The sequence below is a fragment of the Physcomitrium patens genome, chromosome 8 (genome assembly GCF_059467195.1).
Source record: "Physcomitrium patens ecotype Gransden chromosome 8, ASM5946719v1, whole genome shotgun sequence".
Taxonomy (NCBI): Eukaryota; Viridiplantae; Streptophyta; class Bryopsida; order Funariales; family Funariaceae; genus Physcomitrium; species Physcomitrium patens.
In genome coordinates this window covers 308,734-331,249 of record NC_143417.1, presented here as the reverse complement: position 1 = coordinate 331,249, position 22,516 = coordinate 308,734, and the positions used below count along the sequence as shown (strand labels likewise).

Genomic DNA, 22,516 nt, shown 5'->3' with positions numbered 1-22,516 from the left:
TCAAATGAAACCCTATTTTGCCCTAGGCAGTCGTTTTAGTGGCCAAAGGTCTGATTTTGATCCTGTCTTACAAAAAATCGATCTCCGAGTATCAATCTAACCTATCCTAAGGACTTTTTAGCCCAATCCTACCCTCAACTTAACCTTAGTATCAACAATACTAATTATTTATCTCTTCTAACTTGATTTTATCAATTTATGGCCCTTCTAAGGTAGTAAAAGAGTCTCTACAACATAGAAGGTAAAATTACTGATTAACCTTCAATCTATTAACTATTAAGATAAGAAAATAACCTAAGAAGCTTTTATAGAGCCATGTTTAGATATCTTGAATTATTATTGAATCAAGATAATTAGATATTAATTAAAAAATCAATTTATATTATAGTTTTACAATATAGTCATATTATATTACAACAACTTATAAGAAAAAATATACTAGATAAGCAATAAGTTTATACATAAAGCATATTTTGATCAAATTGATATTATCACAGCCTTTGTAAGTATTAACATCCTATAAGTTATGCTAAAGAAGGCAAATCAATCTTATAACTTAGGAAAGATAATACTATATATATATATATATATATATATATATATAAATTTAATCATATTTTATCTTAAATTTTTATATTTATAAATATATAATATTAAAGAATACATGCAAAAGAACATACAAATTCAAATACAAAAGACAACACTCTATAACTATAAATATATTTAAGGTTCAAGCTACAAGTACACCCCAAGTTGTTATACATATATTCGTTATGTCTATATATACATCTAAGGCTTTTTTTTGGTTCATCCCAAATATATATTTTTTTATTTTTTTATTTTTTTTATCTTGATATAGATCTTAATCTTTATTCTTTTCTCTTTTGCTTTGGCATGTGTCTTGCTGCCTTTTTTTTTTTTTTTTTTCTAACATAGATTATAACCACCCTTCTTCTCTTCCTTGCTCCAATATAGATCTTAACCAACCTTCTTCTCTTCCTTGCTATGGCACAAGTCTTACAACCTCTCTTCTTTGTTCCAAGAAAGGTTCCAACCACCTTCATTCTCTTCTTTGCTTTGGTGTGAGTCTCATTGCCTCTTTTTTTTTTTTTTTTTTTCTTGGCGTAAGTCTTTGCCTCCAATGCTAGTCAATGTCTTTTACAACTCGAAGCCTACACCACTATTGACCCTGCACATGTTTTTGTTCCTTTAGCATGTTTCTTCTAAGTTCTATTCACCTTTCACCATAATCATATAATATTCATCTTTGAAATATTGCTTAGAATGACAACTATTGTACGAATTCCAATTCATTCATCAAAGCACTTATTTGCATGAATTAAGAGTACTTTACTAACACATCTTTTATCTGATCACTCCTCAATATTTTTCTATTGTTTTTTTTACAATCCAGCAATAGAACAGAATAGGTTGCCATTACTTTGGATAATTAATCAAGTGTTAAGCTTCATTTAGATCAGTGCCACAACTCTTTAAGTGTGTTATCAAGTTCTTGACTACTTAGTCAATATAACTATGTCAAACATGCATAAGAATATTTATTTGTAAAACATCATTCAAAAAAAATGTGACTAATTTGACATAACTTCAAATTATTATTTAAACTATTCAAATTATCAAAGCTCTAGTAATGAACAAGAAATTGTACTTGATTCATAAGCCTAAATGAAGGCATGAAAACAACTACTTATAAAAAGTGAAGATTCAATCACATAGATATATAGTTTACCTTCTAACAATCATGTATTTGCAATTTCATTGTAATTGTATTAAATCATACTACTACCTCATTTCTAATATTGATGAGTTTCAATTTGGATAGGTCCAACTAGAAAAGTTTAATATCTTTGCTGCCAATTTCAACATTGCTTGCATGGATTAAACATAATGGTTTTTTCTATAATTTACCATCTATATATCAAGCCAAGGAAGAAAAAGAGGGAGGTCAAGATTGGTACGAGAGAAAGAAAAAGAAAGAAGAGAGCCAAGATTTGTACCAAAAAAAAAAAAAAAAAATGATGAAGGAAGATTTGAGACCCACGTCAAGTCAAAGGAGAGAAGGAGGAGGATTAAGATCCATGCCAATACAAGAGAAAAGAAATTCAAATGAGCCAAATGGAAGCCTTGAATATATATATAGACATAATAGGTGTACATATAATAACTTGATGTGTACTTGTAACTTAAGCCTTTATTTAATAATATTCTTTATTATATTTTATTTTTAAATAGTATATTTTATATTTATATTTTATCTATTTTAATGGATATTATTGATACTTATAATTACATATATAAAAAAAATAAGATAGAAACAAATAAAAATATGTAATATCTTATAGCTGATTGTACTATCTTATAAATAAAAATATGTGATATCTTGTAGGCAAATTTAAATTTATATGTGTTTATAAGTGAATGATAGGTTGAAAATATGGCCATGAAATTGGACACGTTAGTGACTTGTAGTACAAATTGGCCATAAGGTGAACATATAGGAAACTTATCTTGCAAGTTAAACATGTGTTGAAAGTCCTATAGAACATTACTATGTAGCTCTTAGTTAGATAGTGTATATGGAGACAAGAATAAAATCTTCTTTATTCTTGTCAATGCCTTTCATGTTCTTAATCTTGTTTCAAGAGTCTCTAGTCTTCTTGTCTTTGGCAATAGTCATTTTAGTTTTAATATTATGCTATCTTTGAGTGAATATCTATTCTTTTCAAGTAACACAAGAGAATATTAATTTGTTGATTCTTCATAAATCATAATCTTGAAAACTACTAGTGTAGCTTTATTTCTTACTGATTTTAAATACTATTGCAATTGATTTATTAGATTACTCAATCTTTTAAATTATATACATTTATATTATATTTGAAAGTTTTTAAATATTTTAATTGCTAAGATTTAAGTACATTATTATTTATATTTTAATTTATTTTAATTACACATAATTACAACTAATATTTTGATACTAATATTACAAATATCAATACATTATTTTTTGCAAATAGAAATATACTAATAATTATGCTTCTTTGGTGCTATCTTATTTCTATGTAAAAAACTATTAATTTATTTTTTAAAAAATTGGTGTATTCAAGCATTAAAAAATATTATTTAAACCTAACCAAATATATCAATAGAAAGAGAAATGTTGTGCATTTTGCCACATGGATGAATTGAATATAATAGAGGTCTATAAACACATCAATGGTGGTATTAAAATCAATGATTCAAACTGATTTTTGTGAGTGTTGCAGATATTTTACAAATTGATTGATTTGAGTTTATAATTATAAGTGCACAAATAAATAAAATTTAAAATATATATATATATATATATATATATATTAGAGAATTAAACTATCAATGAATGAACATTTTGGTATCAATGGCTTTGTTTATTGGCTTTTTGTAAAATAAAAAATAAAAACAAATTATCGCATTTAAAATAGTAAATTTCTCAGTTTATTTCTCCAAGGAATTCACACAGATTTTATTTTTAAAAAATTCAATGAATAAAAAAAACGTAATCAAGATAATAACAATAACAATAACATGCTCTAACAATCTCAGCATTGAAATTTATAACATCTTTCTAATCATGCTCACACACTCAATGACATCAAATGATAAATTATAGTCTTTTTTATTTTTGTTGTTTTTTGAAATATGAACACCACAAGGATGACGTGGACTCAAGAAGGAGGACAATGTCCATGGAACTTCAATAAATAAATAAATTCATTTAAATAAATACATAAATAAAGATTCTCACTACCTTTCTGTCCTCAGTGGGAATAGCGCCCCTCACACGGCCAATGGCAACGGCACCGACGTGGTGGCGCGGACAATGCCACCACTCCGGATCAGACCTGTAGCCGCTAATCGAGCATACCGCGACAAGGGAGGGGAGGAGGGGGGGGGGGCTGGTCACCGTGGCAGTCCGCACTGGAGCCAGGCAGACAGACAGTGCGAATTCTCACGAGAAAAGAATCGGGGCTGCTCTCGATGCGGGTACCTAACCAATCCAGGCATCACCGATGCGAGAGCACCATCGTCGTCGTCGTCGAGCTGCGACCAGATGGACCACGGTGTTGGCCACCACCCATTTCGCCAACCATCTCGTCTCTCGTCTCTCGTCCTGGTCATGCGAGCGAGCCCACCACTCACCGTTGGGCGACGAGGATCCGGTTCATCGTCTGTCTTTTAAGTGCCTTATTGATGCTCTCGTCCGCTGTGTAAGCTCCTCCTTCCATCCCAATCCGGCATCCTACAATCCCCCCTACTCCTCTAGACTAGCCGATCAATCCTCTGCTAATCATGAGCCTATAAACAGGCGGCAAATTGGGATTCTGAAGAAACAGTAGCCTGTCTTAACTACTTAAGTCGCATGAAATCACCCTTTCCTTTGCTCATCACTGTTGTGTCTAGTCATTGGCCCAAGTGGTCTCGCTGGGGGTCAGCGCTCACTCTCGCTCTCTCCCTCTCTCGTTCATCACATCGTTTCTTTCTGATGCAAGCTTTAACTTGCAGCTGAAGCTTGAATCTAAGTCCATAGAGTGGTTGTGATTGTCTACGAAGGGAGTGAGATAGAGTGACTGGTTCACGCCTGGGTTGTTCGTATACGTGCTCCTGCAGCTGCTGCTGATGTGGTCGTCGTCGCTGAAGGGCTGCTAGTGGCTTGATTGCTGTTCAATTGTTTCGGTGACGGGCGTGAATGATTGTGATTTGCATTCGACCAGCGCCAACTTTGAGTGAAAATTAGTTGATTGATTGGTTCCAAGGATGAACTTCGACGCTGTGCTCAGGTCTCGATTACTTGTGAAGGAAATAAACAATTTTGACATGTATTGTGTTAGTAGCAACTTCACAACGCAGTAAATACTGTGTGGAGCTGCGGACTCCTGTCGATCGTAATCGGGTTCAAATCAAATCTATTTGTCGACAGACCCAGCTTGTAAGGTATTCCGACCCTGCTCTCGCATTGAAGTTTGTTCTAATCAACATCAATCTAGTTCCTGATACACTCTCTCTCCAAGTCCATTAGAAATCAACTCACCGAATAAGGTAGGATGGATTCACCCAATTACAGCCATATCTAACCTCGTCGAGGCAGTGAACTCCTTTGGCCTCTTGATGTTGCCATTGTGACAATCAATGGGTTTTCTGGCTGACGAGAGCGCCCTGACATGAGTTTAGGAAAGCGTAACTTGCTGTTTCTGAGGGATTATTCACCGCTGACGTCACGTGTCTCGCCTTTCCCTTACATGTTTTCCAAACACGACCATAACCATATTTACCTCGACGGGCTTTGTCGTACTGATTGTTGATGATGACTCTATCTCTCTTTTTCTTTTTTCTTACTCTATGATTTTTTGTATTAAAAAAAGGAATTTTTTTATCTTCACTGCTCATCATCATACTTCAGTAAATAATATGTCTGTGAGTGCTTAGTTCGTGCAAATGAGTGCCTAAGTGGCATTGTAGTCGAGTATATCAGATTTCAATAGTCTTCACAGTAGCTTCAAAGTTATTGCCGAGCTAACCACAATGACTGTCGTAGCCTTCTCGTCGAACCACGAGAAATCTTTGTCGACGTGTGGCAGCGTATGCAATTGATGATACTTAGAACTCAGCTGCATTGAGCTAATGCATGACGGCGAAGCTGAATCAGGCAGGTGTGCATTCAATGCGTAGGTTTTACAACCGTCAGCATGTTCAAGATGGAGTTCTCATACTTGTGGACAATCTTGGGATGCTTGGCCTTTTTGCGGGGTCTATTACCACTCGAAATCGCTGAGGCTATTAACAGGGGGCTTCGAAGGTTGAATTCTCATTGGATGCCCTACGTCGTATTTGAGATTCCAGAATTCGAAGGTGCCAGTATCAACGAGCTCTACAAAAACGTGCAGCTCCACTTGACTGCGAAGGGGCTTTGTCGAAGTGCTCGCAAAACCGTGCTCTGCAGGATGAAGAACTCCGCCAACACAATCTCTACCCTCGCAGGTAGAGACTTTCACCTCAAGAGATCTAAAAAATTCGCGCAAAAAATTCTATACAGAAACTTGACTATTTCGGAGTTGCAACATCTCGGCACAAATTCAATTTACTTACCGCATTGTTAGTGAAATGGCAGGAGGTGAAGCAGTGATGGAGACCTTCGAAGGTGCCAAAATCTGGTGGACGCACACAGTGCACGGAAACAAAGCAACCGATGGCAGCAGCCAAGACCAGCGATCGTATACAATGAAGGTGCACAAACACGACAGAGATAGAGTTATCTCGGCGTACCTTGACGTAATCCGTGAGAACGCTTACAACTTCCAACATAAAAACAGGTAAAGTCCTGGCATTCGCAACAGGCCATGCCCTTCAAACCCGCTCTGTTTGTTTGATGGGAGTACAATCGGATTATGGATTTTGATCCATGTGAAACCACACACCATTCTTCCTAGCTCATGTTAGCTTCTTCAAATGCAGAGAGATGCTTCTCTACTCGAACAACCGGTCGACATACTCCTCAGGCAGGCACCTCTGGCAAGCTGTGCATTTCAAGCATCCGTCCACCTTCGACACATTAGCCATGGACTCGTCACAGCTTCAATCCGTAAAAGCAGATCTCGATTCTTTCGTAGCCGGAAAGGAGTATTTCCAGCGAGTAGGCCGGCCGTGGAAGCGTGGCTACTTGTTATACGGACCTGCGGGATCGGGAAAATCTAGCATGATAGCCGCCATTGCCAACTACCTCAAGTGGGACGTCTTCGACTTGGAACTTACTCAGGTATCGAACATCCTCCGCACTTCTCTATCATTCCATACACCATTACTTTCTTGAAGTAACGGAAATCCTGAGGCAGCAATCGAATTTCGACGCAGGTCCGCAGCAACTCCGAGCTGAAGCAGCTACTCATTCAAACGACGAACAAGTCCGTTATCGTCATCGAAGACATCGACTGCTCCGTCTGCCTTGCTCACCCGCGCTTACGGCGCAAGAAACCGTCCTATTATGAAACATCGTCTCTGGAATCCTCAGAAGAGGGGACTCCAGAGGGGGTCGAGAAGAGAATAACGCTTTCTGGCCTTCTCAACTTCACCGACGGGCTGTGGTCGTGCTGCGGCAATGAACGCATATTGATCTTCACGACCAACCACATTGAGAAACTGGACGACGCACTGCTCCGCCCAGGCCGCATGGACCTCCACATCCACATGTCGTTCTGCACGTATGCCGCGTTCAAGACTCTGGTGCTCAATTACTTGATGGTAGACAGTCATCTCCTTTTTCCCAAGGTGGAAACGCTATTGCGAAGCGGCGCCAAGGTGACGCCCGCGCAAGTGAGCGAGATTATGATCCAACGTAGAGACAACCCCAGCGGCGCCCTGGAGGAGTTGGTCTCCTCCCTGGAACACCAGATCCTAAGCACCGGCAAAATCCACCCAGAATCACACAAATCCACATATTAAGCTAGAAGAATCTCGATTCCCGACGGCCCGTCACCATCGGCGCAATGCAATCACTAGTCAACCAGCAGCAGCAGATGCGTCTGTCGGAATGTGATTGCCGTTACAAGATTATGTCAACTGTATTGTTCAACAACAAATGTGTCCTTGGCTTATAGTTTCTGGAAGCGATCGCCGAGATCGTGGGTACATGGTTCGGTGAACACGGCCTTCATTTCGCACGCTCAATCTGGATCTAGCAACACGGTGCAGTGGATCCGACAACGCGCACGAGGGTCTCAGTCGACTAACTGGGTGCAACTTGACTCTCTCGTGCCCTTTGCACCCTCAGGCCCCCCTCCCCACCGCGAAACTTCATCCATCGTATGTCCACTTTTCCGTCCATGATGAAGATACTTCATCCAATATAGCACCTAATTATGCATTACAATCTTCACTGCTCCCCAAACTAATGAGTCAAGCAAAAAAGAAATAAATAAAATAAATTAATTAAAAACCTCTTTTCTTGCACCTCAATATTATAATTCTCTCTGCAGGTCTATATACTACTAGAATTTAAATCATCCAATTGTATTGCCCACTTTTATTAGCATTTTACATGTTGTAATCAAATATTTTGTCGATATCACATATAAGTAATGCTGAAGCTGGTGGTTACGATGGCAATTTTGTACATCCACTCTTATAAGAGAATGGTGCAATTTCCAACAACAGATTCATTGGGCGGTATAGAGTTAAAATTATGTAGAAGTGGTAGAAAATACCATATAACACTAATTATTCAAACTCACCACAGTACATATTTTAAATTATAAATTATAAATAAATCCTTGCATGTCAAAAAGCTTCCAGTTGTAAAATTGGAAACATCTATGATGTGCCAATACTTAAATTTATCAACGATACAATTGAGATAAATTTATCAACGTTATCAGTTGAGATAAATCATATTATTAATTTGAGATGTATAATAAAATAAAAACACACAAAATCATTCAGGAGCAATTAAGCAAGATTAGATTTGACAAATTATTAAAAAAGAGTTTTGATCCAAGGAGCTGTTCAGATTTCCTGTTCATCCAATATCAAGTACCAGGCCGTGGGTACCTATCCCGCCGCCACTGCCGGCTTTGGTCCCCCACCGCAACAATGAATGGCAATGGGAGGGAAGAGGCCACAACAGGGCCATCACAACTACATTTCCATTTCTGCAGTAAGTAGTAAGTTGTAAGTCGTAGAATGGTTTTGCAGAGGGACCCTCCCAGCTTTCAAATGTAGGTGAACAATTAAACCAGAGCCTTGTGGAGTTTACGAGTATGTTGTGGAGCATGATTTCGCGTTGCGCTGAAGTTTCATAGACATTCGAATGCCACTTGTGATCTTTTTTATTACTCAAAATAGGGTGAATAGGTTTACCACATGCTGTAGATTAAATGAAGAACAATTACAAGGATTTGTAGATCCCTACACCCAGTGTGCAGGACAAGTTTTTACCAATTCCATAACCTCGCGGAGTTGCTGTGCCCCTTGGTGTGTGTGTGCTTGAAAGCTATCAGGCGCGGCTTAAGTTGTGTCGTTCTGAAGCGCATCCTGCTCTCGACGTAGCTCCGACAAATACGTATCCCCCAAATCCCCCGGCTATGAGTATGTCGAACCTTTAACGCTACTTACAATTTCGCCTGAGAAAATTTTAGATGCCTGCTCTCGATCTCGTAATTACATATTTTTCAATTTAGGACGTGAATCCATCTGGAGAAGAATTTGGGATTGCCTCCGCGGCAAATGGCCCATGTTCTATTACTTTTGACATTTATGGTTTAAATAGTAAATCCGTACACTAAAACTATCTGTGTACAAGATAAAGGAATTTGTGCATTTGCACATCGAACATGCTTTCACAAGCAGAGAGCACATTTATTCTATTGTCGCCCACTTTTCTCGTCTTGTCGTGTTCCGGAGTTACTGCTGGTTGTGCAATGCAGGCACTTTTGTACAGTAAGATCCCTTGAACCGCGGATGCCTTTTTCATTGTTAAAGAGGGCGTGCTTCCTGGTCATTTGTCCTCATTCGAACATCCCAATCCTGTTGTTTTTCTTAACATTCTCAGCAATTTAGAGTACATTCATCAAAATGTCACGATTCCAGTAGGTCGGGAGAGGTCTCAAACAGGATTTCTCGACTGGTGTCGCAGGGAACGGGGTGCTTGAATTTGGCATGAAGTGTTTAGAGCAGCACCCACATAGTATTGGAAACCCTGCAGGGTGTTGTGTGGGAGTGACAAGCTTGTGAATGCGTGAGGTTGCCTGCACCCAGGGCCCTTACACCATTCACGCACGAAGACAAATTGTGCGCAGTAGCTGACGTCTCTTCCAACACGTCGTTCTGAACTGTTGTCAAAGCGAAACAAAGGTGTCCGTGCTGGTACTCTGACGTCGGAATGCACCATGTGACAAGTTGGGGGGCGCAGGAAATGTGCCCAATTTCTCGCAGAGCATTTCGTGAGGGCACTGGTGGGGGTCTCGGCACAATCGAGGCGCAGAGTTGCAGGGTGGGAGGGGTGCCTGCTCTGCCCTGCCCTGACCCGCCAGCCAGCCAGGGTGCGAGGCGAACTGCGAGGGGGGTTGTCCAAGTCCTGCAGCGCCAGTAAATTGCACCCCCCCCGGGAGATTCTTCCGCCCTGTGGGTGGAAAGGTCTGCCGTTCAACGATGCCCCTCCGGTTTCTTCCTCTTCCTTCTCCTTTTGCTCTTTTAAATTCTATTTATCAGTTTTGCTTCTTTTGTCAATTCTGAATCTTGGTGTCTTTCTCTGCGGAGCTTCTGATCCAGTGCAGTCTCCCTCCTGGTGCATTTTGGCTTCACTCTGTATTTTCCACATGCCATGAATGTCATCCACTTTGCCCAGTTCTCATGTCCATAGTGCATGTGCTTTGTACCTGTGAACCGTTGAAAGCTTCATACAAACTACATACAACTTTGTCAGATTGTATTATGTGAAAAAGTGAGTTGTTTCATTGTGGAAGTTGAGGTGGAGCAAGTCTTAAACCAGTAAGGTCAGGCTACATAATGCAATTGTTTCACAAGCATGTTCTACATGCTGGATGCATAGCTCCCATCCAATGGTAAATGAAATGTCTATTTTGAAACGGCAATCTTAAATATAACTTTTTAAAACCATAGTAAGATAACTTTTTAAAATTCTTCTTCAGGATAACTTGCCCTCACGTTTTCTATCGTGGTTTTACCTTTTTTGTGTAGTGCATTATTATCTCAAATTAAAAAATAATACAATATAAACAAGACTCGTATGATTGTTTCTGTTTAAGAGTGAATTTTACAACAATTTAAAGTGAAAATTTTGGAATAGAAAATAAAGAGTTTATTGCAATAGTAGATAAATCAAATAATTGTAATCCTATTTAGTAGAATTGTAATTTTTAAAAATACCCTATTTTATAATATTCCTACATATAACATCATCTATCAAAATTTATTTTAAGAGTTTAAAAATAATAATATTGACTATTGACTTATGTATATTAAAATAGACTCAATTCCTATTTTTACATCATGTTTTAAAAGACCAAGTTCAAACTAAAATAGAATAAATCTAAGATCATAGTTTATCTGATCACATGAAAAAAAAAAAAAAAAAAAAAAAAAAAAACTGTACGAAGACTTCTAAAAAACAAGCACACTTAAAACAATAAACAGAGTTCAGAAAAAACTTTTGATCGAAACGTCCAAATATGTAGAACAATTTATTCAAAATAAAAAGTCTTTACTGTTTGTCGAATTCACTTTGAAAGTAGCCAACACAAGGGAATCACATACAAAAATGACAATTCAAGGGATTCCACCATACCCAACCACTGATCCTCCATATTTACTCAATCCATCGTTGGTGGATGGTACACAATGAGCATATTTGTTGTCCATTAACAACCATTTTGCTGTGAAGTACATATTTCCACTCACACAACCAATATAAGCAGTGAAGTGACTCAGAAATGACGATGAAGCCAAACCACACAACCATATTTCCAAGCCACACGGAACAAGTCCCAAATTTGGATACAAAAGTTCCAAACTTAGGCCGAGTTAGGCACGAGTGTGGACGCTAGTAGCGGGGGAAGTCACGGAAGCTCGCACGAGAGAGTGGAGAGAAAGAGATCTGCCAAGAGTGAGAGAGAGCGGGGCAGCTAAAAACCTACCGGACCGACTCTGCAACGCAGCGGACTCGCGCCGGACGGACGGACGGAAGGAAGGAAGGAAAGAAAGGCGGAGCCAACACTGCGGTATCCGAATTTTTAGACACTCCTCGCCCGACAGCAGCGGACGCATCATCACCACCCTCCTCTCGTCATTTCGCACACTTCTGGGTGTATTACAGGTTCTGGGTCTGCAGATGAAGCATCTACACATCCGCCTGCGTTGGGGGCAACGGTGCTTCAGCGACCCGGTTTCTTCTTGTGGCAGGGAGGCTCGTAGGTCGGTGTTTTGAGCGGCCTCGTTGTGGTGCACTGGTGCGCGTTAATCTCCGGTATTCGGCTTCCTTCAGCTGTCCTGTCAAAGCGACGAGAGTGTATTACAGGTAGTTAGATCTCTTCCGTTCGATTAGTGTCGGTTTTTTGGACTAAATTGCATTTATCCCAGGTTATGTGTGCCTTTATAATATGTGTAAGCTTCGCCGACGCTGGCAAGAATGTTTTCTCCATCAAGCTGGATTACATGTTTATTTTTATTATTATAGTTTTTTTTGTTTTCATATTATATATGTATGTTGTCGAAGATGGTTCTGGTGGGGGTTTGAGATCGTGTCTAGTTTTGAAGTGTGTTTGCGAAGTTGACCTTGGGTTAGGGAGGGTGTGATAGAGATGTTTTTGGCTTGGAAGATTTTTTTTCAGTAGACCCCTTTAATTCTCCCTGCTTCGCAAACCCTTTGTGACTTTTGAAGTTTAGTGTTTTCTCGTTGAAGTCTTATTTAGTGTTGTTCCCGACAATTAATATCTCGGGTAGTTTTCTTCGATAAGCGTTGCATATAACCTTTCAGTAGAGTCGTATTTCGCGGAGGTATTATTTTCTTCATTCTTATACTGTGGTAATGGACATGCAGCAGTAGAAGGTTCTAATCCGTCGATATAATAATAAGGAAAATTTGTATCAGAAACCCCCTGGACAGACGTTCAAGTGTGATGAATGATGTGCTCGTTATGTAGTGGAATCTGTCGTCTACTTCTTCGTTCGTGTCCAGCGTTCTAGTTCAGGATGGGCGCAACTTGGAAATCTTCCTGTTGGATTTAGCAAGTAATTGTAAAGATGTATAAATTGATTTGTGCTTTAGATAGCACTCTAAACTCCTCAACTTCTAGGTCTGCACTGAGAGTTGCTCATTAATATCGTGAACATATTTTCGTGATGAATTATTTGTGCTTCCTATCTGTGAGTGAGAGTTTCTCTGTTCGTCTGGGATCATTATGATAAAAATGGTCAGTTTCTGCAATGTTGATGGAGTTGCACAACGCGCTAAATTAGAATGGTTGCCGTGGCTCGTCAGTGTGTCGAGCGTGATTTAGGTGTTGTGACACGGAAATCTGTGACATGGGGAACACAAGCGCAAGGCCTAGGGATGGCCGCAAACATAAAGCAAGCCAGGGGAACGATAGCGTGCAACCAAAGAGCCACCAGGGAAGCAGCCATGGCGATAGCGGTCATCCTGGGGGTAGCCATCGGGGAGGTAGCTACGGTGGGAGTCAATCTCGTCATGTGCCGAAAATGAAATCATCTTCAACAGGGATCTTGGGTAAACCCCTAAGGGATATTAAACTACACTATACTTTGGGCCGGGAGCTTGGCCGAGGCCAGTTTGGGGTGACCTACTTGTGTACCGACAAAGAGACCGGAATTTCATACGCCTGTAAAACCATAGCCAAGCGGAAGCTAACCAACAAGGATGATATCGAGGATGTCAAGCGGGAGGTTCAGATTATGCATCACCTGTCGGGGACCCCTAACATCGTGGAATTGAAGGATGTGTTTGAGGACAAGCAGAATGTGAATCTCGTAATGGAGCTCTGTGCAGGTGGGGAGCTCTTTGATCGCATCATTGCGAAGGGGCATTACAGTGAGCGAGACGCTGCCGATATGTGCAGGGTCATTGTAACCGTAGTGCACAGATGCCACTCCTTGGGGGTATTCCACCGGGATCTTAAGCCAGAGAACTTCTTGTTAGCCAGCAAGGATAAGAATGCACCACTGAAGGCCACGGATTTTGGTCTGTCAATTTTCTTCAAGCCCGGGGATGAGTTCCACGACATTGTTGGAAGTGCGTACTATGTGGCTCCGGAGGTCTTGAAGAGGAGCTACGGGCCCGAAGCTGACGTTTGGAGCGCAGGTGTGATAGTGTACATTCTGTTGTGTGGGGTCCCACCGTTCTGGGCCGAGACAGAGAAAGAAATTTTCGATACGATCATGCGAGGGCACATTGACTTCAAGAGCGACCCATGGCCGAAGATCTCGGACGAGGCGAAGGATCTGGTGAAGAAAATGTTGAACTCTAATGTGAAGGAGCGTCTGACTGCACAGGAGGTGTTGAACCATCCATGGATGCAGAGGGACGGTGTTCCCGACGTACCACTAGACAATGCGGTGTTGACTAGACTGAGGAACTTTTCAGCTGCAAACAAGATGAAGAAGCTGGCTTTGAAGGTGATAGCAGACAACTTGTCGGAGGAAGAGATCGTAGGGTTGAGAGAATTGTTCAAATCCATAGATACCGATAACAGCGGTACCGTCACGATTGATGAGTTGAAGAAAGGATTGTTAAAGCAGGGCACTAGGCTCACTGAAGCGGACGTTAGGAAGTTGATGGAAGCTGCTGACGTCGACGGGAATGGAAAGATAGATTTCAACGAGTTCATATCGGCAACGATGCACATGAACAAGACCCAGAAAGAGGATCACCTTCACGCCGCATTCCAGCACTTTGATACGGACAACAGTGGATATATTACTATATATGAGCTGCAAGAAGCAATGGAGAAGCAAGGGATGGGAGACCCCGAGACACTTCAAGAGATCATCAACGAGGTGGACACAGACCACGACGGAAGAATAGACTACGACGAGTTCGTAGCCATGATGCGGAAAGGCAATCCTGGAACAGAAGACGGCGGAAACCTGAAGAGTCCCAGACACAGGTGGTAGATCTGTCCACATCTCCAGTTCGCCGTTGAGCCCAATCAGGGAACAGATGATATTAACTAGAAAAGTGCTAAAGCAGTTCTGGTAGACATGTGAGCGGGACGGATTTTCATACTCTTCAGCGTAAGGTGACACTGAAAACATATCAGGGGTTTGTAATGCTGTCCCTCGACGTATATGGCCTCCCCACCCCGCTCCACATACACGCCGAAGTTCGTTGCCTCTCCTCGCTACATTCTAGAGTAACTGCAGCCACATGATTCATTACACGTGAGTGGTCTTCTTCTTCATGACTTGGTATAGTTTTCAAAATTGTAAACCCCTTCACATGAGCATGGATACAAATTCATTGGACATCCAAGTACTTTTGATATCCAAATTAAACAGTTGGTTTTCTGATTCCATGGCTGGAGTGCTGACACTCAATGTTCTAGGTCGCAGAGTTTCAGTCACGCGAGGTGAGATTGGCCCGTGTTTGTTATAATCTCCCCATCAAGTTGCGAATTGATCTGCGGTTGACTGACGACAGTGGCGACATGTTTTAAAAAAGGAATGTACAGTGTTTGCGTATGGTAAGCTGGAGAGGGTTCTCAGCAATGGCAATGCCACAGGAAGTCGAAAGTAGGGGCTCCTTCCGGAAAACATCAACACCATCCCACAAGCCCCATTCGCAAATAAATAAACAATTCTGTCAAACAAATGTTGTTCTTCGTGATATTACTCATGATATGGAATGTTATGCTGAAACGAAAGCAGAACGGATTGTGCAACACAGACTTGTGGGAGTCATCCTCTCCAGTACGACATAAACTACATTCACAGACATCCAAATCATCCACTTCACACGAGCTTGTCCGAAATGCCTTGATCACAGTACGCTTCAGAACGAGACCTCACACAGGTGCCAAGCGAATCGCTATGCACATGACTATTCCACCAATGTACAAACCCCGAATTCATGGATCTCAGAGGCAGATGCACAAGCGCATGAAATGTTGACAGCGAGGGCGCGCTCTGCTACCGGAGTTCCCACCGCCAGGGACCAGTATAGATGAAACTAAAACACACTGAAAGAACAAGGGGACGTCTCAAAAACTTCATCAAACCCACTAATCTGCAGCCAGCAGAACGTGACACTTCAGCGCAGTGTTGCTGCTCCCCCTCATCCAGCTGGTTAGGGTGCGCTACGGATCGCAAAACCATGATCCGGTGTTCGTCAACCAGACGAACACGAGTATTTTCCGTCGAAATCTCAAAGTGCCAACAAAGTCGCAACCAGGTGCTGGATTCCAGCGCCGCTCATTCCGAGGACAATTTTCCTCGCGAGTCAGGTTACAGTTCAATCGCACTGAGCATCTCATGCACACGCACTCGTTCACGGATGGGTGTGCGGGTGCTTGTTCGCTTGATGGGTTACACCAGCAAGTGGAGGGGGAGGGGGAGCGGGAGATGTGCGTAGGTAGGGTATGCGGCATGTGAAGTCAGAGTCTGTTGCAGGAAGGGTGAGCAGCGGCACGACGATGCAGCACGGCGCAGCAGCGCGGAGTCCGGCAGGCATGGATGCAATGGACGAGGGTGGCATGGCAACGTGGGGGGGTGGCGTGGGATGTGCTGGGGAGGAGAGGCGTGCAGCGAATTGCTCCGAAATGAGAGCCGGGGCGACGAGTACGGCAGCGGCGGCTGAGCACCCGTCGTCAGGTGGGCACGGCAGTCGCAAGCAGGCCTGGCAAGGCGGGGCGAGGCGAAGCAAGGGAGGTGGATAAGAGCTTCGATCGGGCGAGGGGGAGCCTACAATTAATCGGGCGCAATTGCGATTGATTACAAGGTGAGGGGGGGATTGATTGTTAGGGGTGTGGAAACACGCAGTCGATCTGGAAGGGCGCGAGCGTGAAGAATGAGGTTAAGGAGCTTAGGTGGTTGTCCTGCAGCATGAGCGGCGGCAGTGTGGTGTCGCGCGCATCCGCTGTAGTCTAGACGGTTAGGATACTCGGCTCGAGGATAGCTGGCTTGGTCGTGAAGGGGGCTCCGTGAAACGCGGAGCCGCAACTCTAACCTAGATCCGAAATTCAGGGATGTTGATTTGTGCGTAATCTAGCAGTTTAAGTGGGGTCTTTCGAGTAGTGGTACTATCAGTGATACGAAGTGCATCTGCAGAAGCACACTTCAACCGAAATACAGGTCAAATTCGGTAGAATGGACATGAATGCGGGAACTGGTCGAGCTGGAGCACCGCAGAAGGGCAATCTTTTTGTCAATCAAGCAGTAGCAGAGCCAATAAGTAGCACAGATGAGAGGATACCACATGAGCAGATATCAGCACAGGGAGCCATCAGAAGTCGGCGGGCACTTAACACCTATTCAAATATCAGACAAGGATCCGAATCACAGGAATTCAGGGATGCGCTCAAGGAGAATCTACACACCCACAAGAATCCCAAGGACCAACAACCGGAGGAACATCTCTTGTCGCAAGACGCCGCCTGGACAACCGGAACGCCAGCATACTGGACAAGCACACGCATACAGGTAAATGCTGAAACTCCTCTTCAATGAACTACTACACAGGAGGATGTTAAATGTCGTACACCGGAACAGGACAACCAGTCTACAGGGATACAATATTACTCGCAAACAGGATATACCATATCCTCCCTTAGGAAGGAGGAGGGAGAACTTCTGGAACATTAAGGAGATTCAGACCTAGAAATCTTTCAGGCTATTAGGAACCAAGTACAGAACCGAAGGCTAACTGGACAACATCTCCTAAGTAAGTACCCTCACTTGAGATTATCCTTCCCCAACTCGGAATATGCAGAGATAGCTGCTTTGGTGACAAGAGTAGCCCCAGATTTATCAAGATATCTCCAAACATACTACCCGTGCCCTCATAGCGAAACAATACCCATATCACAGAACAAAGACAATCCCAAAGAGGTACTCACACCCATCCTGGAGGAGCCATGTACTAGACAGACCTCAACCACAGAGACAACAGAACAAGCCAATGTGGGATCCATCAGCACACAAGAAAAGGAACGACCCCCACCTGTGCGTATTACTATGACTGCAGATAGGTTACAGACATACCAGGAGAAAATGAAAAAGCTCACCAACTTCATGGCCAACTGCATGGCCTTGGGACACATATCGGGGCGCACACCTGGTGCCAGGAAATTATCCATGTGGGCCAAAGCAAACCTACACAGATCTTTCCATCAACTAACTATCCGATCCAATAACTACTTCGAAATCCAGTTCTCTCAGGAAGTAGGCCGGACGAGTACGCTAGCGTCACGAGGTAGTCCACTAGAGGGGGGGGAGGGGGGGGGGATAATGATTGGAATCTAGGCACAAGTCAGAGAACTACCTCCATTTCTTCGAACACGAGTTTCTGAGAGAAACTTTTGAGAATTTTAGCGAAGTGTTATTTGTAGATGACACAGACACAAACCTTACCCGGCTATCAGGACCCAGAGTGCGCATCCTCACGAGTAATGTAGAAGCTCTACCCCACTCCATCATTATACCAAGATTAGACAGAGAGAGAAATAGAATATTCCCTAGAATATAGCGAACTTTCCACTCAATGTAGTAGATGTCGATCGTTTGACCACTTGGTACAAGAATGTCAAGTAGCACGACGACCGGCAATCGAAAGACAGAACACAACACGCACACAATGGAGCAGTGGCAAGGCACAAAATAACTTTTGGAGAGCACTGACACCAAGCACTGACACCAAGCACTGACACCACGGATCTTGGGAACCACAGCTTCTGCAGTAATAATTACGGGATTCTAAATAGATAACAGAAGCCTCCTAGAGGTTCTCACCGAGACCAAGGGCACCCAAAAGAAACCGCAAAACATACTCACGCTGACACATGGATAAGGGGAAAAGAATGGACCCAACTATCGGCCCGTACTCATGTAGTCAATGAGACCATGCTTCATATGAGGGGACAAGTTGTGTTGAAACACAAACGTATCAACCCACTCAAGAGATGCTATATCTTAGACAACATCTTTATGGCCCAATCTTCAATAGATTTGACTATAGAAAGCAACCAAAATCTCATCCTCCAAAATCTCATCCTCTTGACTTTAAAAAGCCCTAAAATAGGATGAGCTAGAATTTCTTGTATGAGTTGGAATTTCTTGAGAGAAAATTCAAAATAGTTCCCACCGATTGGGTTAAACGAGTTATGACATTATACTCTGAAGCCTTTGTTAGAGTTATGCTAAACAGAGTACTTGAGGAGCAATTCTCTCTCTAATGTTGTGTGAGACAAGGATGCTTGTTGGCACCTTATTTATACCTTCTTACAAGAGATGTGCTAGGGCACATGCTTTCAGATCCCGATTGACCATTGATAGGATTCACTCTATTGGATGATAAAACTACAAACCAGATGTATGTTGATAATTTGGTGCTTTACATCCATAAAATAGAATATAATATAGATACGGCCATGAAAATATTGAACATCTAATGCAAAGAGAGTGGTCCTAAAATAAACTAGAAGATATTGTATGGAATCTGGTTAGCAAGACAATCTTGCATGTAGTAGTGGCTACTAGACTTGGGCCTTAATTGGCTACCACTTGGCTCTACTATTATGTATCTTGGATTTTCAATTGGGGCCCTAGCATTGGCAAAAGTCATCACTAACAAAGTGATTCAAAATTTGATTGTAGATCTTTTAGGTTGGAAATAAAAATAATCTATCTCTAGATAAAAGTTCATGATGACAAACCACACAATATTGGCCATAATCTAATTTTTGTGCTCTTGTTTAACAACCTTAAATACTACCTTCAAAATAGTTAAAATACTCACATGGAATTTCATCTAAGAGGCTAAGTTGAATAAGAAAACAATAGCAAAGCTAAGTTCGATACTCTTAATTCAAACAGTAGCCTTAGGGGGAGTTAAAATACTAGATCCAAAACTACAAATTCATATATTAATTACAAAACTAGTAGTTTAGAGTTTTCAACCAAGATTCAAATTATAGAAAGTCTATGCAAGACACAATCTAAGACGTACAAAATCCATCAGGGCCAAAAGATGGCTTAAATACCTACATTAGATCATCGCAGGTCAATAGAGATCCTCAGACAACCGCTATTTGAAAACACACTGATTTGACAAACATTTGGTACCTTCTTTGGCATCAAAGGTCATTCTAGATTTTTGACATCGATAAAGAGAGATATTCTTTAAATTAAAGACGTGGTCTTTGAGCCAATACGATAGTGATACACAAAAAATTTCATCAAGTTGGTAATAGGCTTATAGAAAACTCCATCAAGTTAGGTCTAGGCTCATACACAATAGCCATACAATAAGCAGTTCTTAAACATGTTATTCTTTAGGACCCTCCTTATGACATTCTTCTAAAAATAAGCAAGTGGATAACACTTACTACCTTGAGTATTGATACTATATACTATATATAAAAAATTATTAGAAAGAAGTGACATTATAAAGTCTATACTATCATATTGTTGGAAGAAATTAAATTCATTGATAATTGACTATAATTGCTATGACAAGGTAATCACCAACGTATTAGAATCATACGAACAATGGAAGCTAAATGTGATGTATTATTATATAATCCAAAAACTATTACTGAAGATGAAAGATTATGGTTCTTTGGTATAGTTCCTATTTGTCAATTCGGGTAGAATTTCAAGGATTCATAATGAGCCAAATTGAGATGTCTTAAAACTTATAACGAATTTCAAAATACAACCAAGGAAGGCTATTGTGAGGCCTTTAGAAAAACAATCAAACAAATGCATGGTCTTAACAATCCAGAGGTACTAGATTACTCGTCTAAGTAATAGAGACTATTTGCACATTGGATTTGGTATATTTAGATGCCTTACAAGATTGTAGCAAAGCAATGGCTATATCTTGGAAGAAACTTATCAATTAGAGAATAAACAGCTGGAGCTTCATGAGTAAGTACATGCAGACTATGTGACTCCAAAGCAACAAAAACAAGTGAACACACTATTGTATTACATGATGCCTTGCTTGAGAATGCACAAAGCACGTAGTTGTGGAAGGTAGAAGGAGTATTATAAAATAAGATTCTGATTCTAATAGAATCCTAAATAAATCCAATTAAATCTTAACAATGCTAACAAAGTTTTAATCAATCTAAAGAAACCTCAAAGAATTTACAAAAGAAGCACAAAGAAATCCTAAAGAAATTCAAATGAAGTATTAAAATAAAATCAAAAATATATCTTAAATAAATTCCAATCAAATACTATTTTAATTCTAATTAAAATTCTAATAGTCTTTACTTAAATTATAAGTCAAATCCTAAATAAATCCTATACAAATCCTAAATAAATCCTAAATCCTAACCAATTCCTAAATGCTAAACCAAATCCTAATCAAAATAACCTAACACTAGGATAATTTAGAATCTCAATATCTATCAATTATACCATTGATCTTGCTTAAGATTTTACACACCTTTCAACAACTAAGTTCACAACAAGCACAAAAAATTTGAAGATGATCAAACTTACCAAATAGAAGATCGATCCTATATTCTGCTTAGGTGTTGGCTGGCCTCCTACTCCAATCTGAATGTTGAACTTTCAATGCCAATATCTCCTTTTTGAAGCATTGAATTTCTTCCAAAATATACTTAAATTGTGATAAATCAAGTCTAGTCTTTATAAAAAAAAATTCACTTCAATCCAATCAATAGATTCCTCAAGATCTTAAAAATATTCATTAACCTTCAAATTCCAATTTTTGAGACTATAATCCACAAAAACCTTCACACACTTTGATCTAATTGTTCAATTGATCTCAAAATTTTTATAAATACTAAAAACTAAAACACCAATACATTTCCTAAAATTCATCCATACATACACTATAGAACTTAAGAAATCGTCAATTTTATAAACATAATTTTATTTTTCAAAATTTAATCCAATCAAGAACATCACTAACTTTGAAAATCTCCCAAAAACTTAATATTAATTCGATTGACATAAAATCAATGCTCAAAAATTTCTTTACTAGTTTGCTTTTAAATTCCACTTTTTGATCTACCATAGAACCTCAAAGTTGCCATAAGTATGTGGTTATGTGCCTCGGGATCTTATTTCAACCTAAGTTGACAAGTTGTCCTCTTTGGATATCAATATTTGGTAATGTGAGGTAATTTTTGCTTGAACCTATTGATAACTTCTTTCTGAACATGTTCATATTAATTACTTATCTCATTTACTTTTATATGAAGCATTTATGCCTCTTTAAAATAAATAGAAGCTCCTTTTCTAAAAGACATCATTAAGTCTAATTTTTTATTACCTTTCTATCATTTATCATTGTTTTTCTACCACATATTCCTACTAAGCTCTTTTATATCAATATCCATGTTTTTATTTTTTACCATATAGTTGTGTTACTATACAACAATGCTTTATTTAACTGCTCAAAGATTGCACCTATATGGGAGCGCTTCAATGCACTTAAATCCCAAAATTGATTTTTAGATGATTAGTGTCACGGACATAATCATGTAAGCTAGTAATTACATATACAAATAGATAGAAGTAAGTAAAAGTAGGTAAAAGTAAGTTAATTCTATAGTATTTAATATGGAAGCTTCCTAGAAGCTTCATAAATACTGCTTTGACTTCATAGGTGTCTTTAATTCACTTTTTGGATTAGAAACGTGGTCAACAAGTTGGCCATGTGCCACACATGTTGTTAGCTTGAAGATCAAGCAACTATGTGGCCCACACATAGAAAAAACTTGCCTTGTAAGTCAAGGCATGT

General features: G+C 40.3%; 2 protein-coding genes and 2 long non-coding RNA genes across 4 annotated transcripts in view; 3 read left to right on the top strand and 1 right to left on the bottom strand.

The window, feature by feature from the left end:
* The window catches only part of LOC149988406 (uncharacterized), an 86,783-nt gene that overhangs the window by 1,821 nt on the left and 62,446 nt on the right, over positions 1-22,516 (bottom strand). The gene's annotated exons all lie outside the window — the stretch shown is intronic.
* On the top strand, positions 5,745-8,335 carry LOC112285474 (AAA-ATPase At4g25835). Its single transcript, XM_024526335.3, has 4 exons — positions 5,745-6,036; positions 6,167-6,368; positions 6,511-6,811; positions 6,907-8,335. Exons 1-4 carry the CDS (start codon positions 5,745-5,747, stop codon positions 7,492-7,494), a joined length of 1,383 nt encoding a protein of 460 aa, XP_024382103.1. The 3' UTR covers positions 7,495-8,335.
* LOC112285859 (calcium-dependent protein kinase 17) lies at positions 11,552-15,093 on the top strand. Its single transcript, XM_024527160.3, has 2 exons — positions 11,552-12,082; positions 13,046-15,093. The coding sequence occupies exon 2, from the start codon at positions 13,090-13,092 to the stop codon at positions 14,692-14,694; it is 1,605 nt and encodes a 534-aa protein (XP_024382928.1). The 5' UTR covers positions 11,552-12,082; positions 13,046-13,089; the 3' UTR covers positions 14,695-15,093.
* On the top strand, positions 14,821-16,803 carry LOC141045701 (uncharacterized). Its single transcript, XR_016504337.1, has 2 exons — positions 14,821-14,961; positions 15,133-16,803. It is a non-coding gene; the product is annotated as an uncharacterized LOC141045701 (long non-coding RNA).

Bases quoted from the DNA above. Each gene is read 5' to 3' on its own strand.
- LOC112285474 (XM_024526335.3), top strand. From the start codon at position 5,745: ATGTTCAAGATGGAGTTCTCATACTTGTGGACAATCTTGGGATGCTTG. The intron at 6,037-6,166 runs GTAGAGACTTTC...GTGAAATGGCAG, and splicing joins CACAATCTCTACCCTCGCAG to GAGGTGAAGCAGTGATGGAG. The intron at 6,369-6,510 runs GTAAAGTCCTGG...CTTCAAATGCAG, and splicing joins AACTTCCAACATAAAAACAG to AGAGATGCTTCTCTACTCGA.
- LOC112285859 (XM_024527160.3), top strand. From the start codon at position 13,090: ATGGGGAACACAAGCGCAAGGCCTAGGGATGGCCGCAAACATAAAGCA.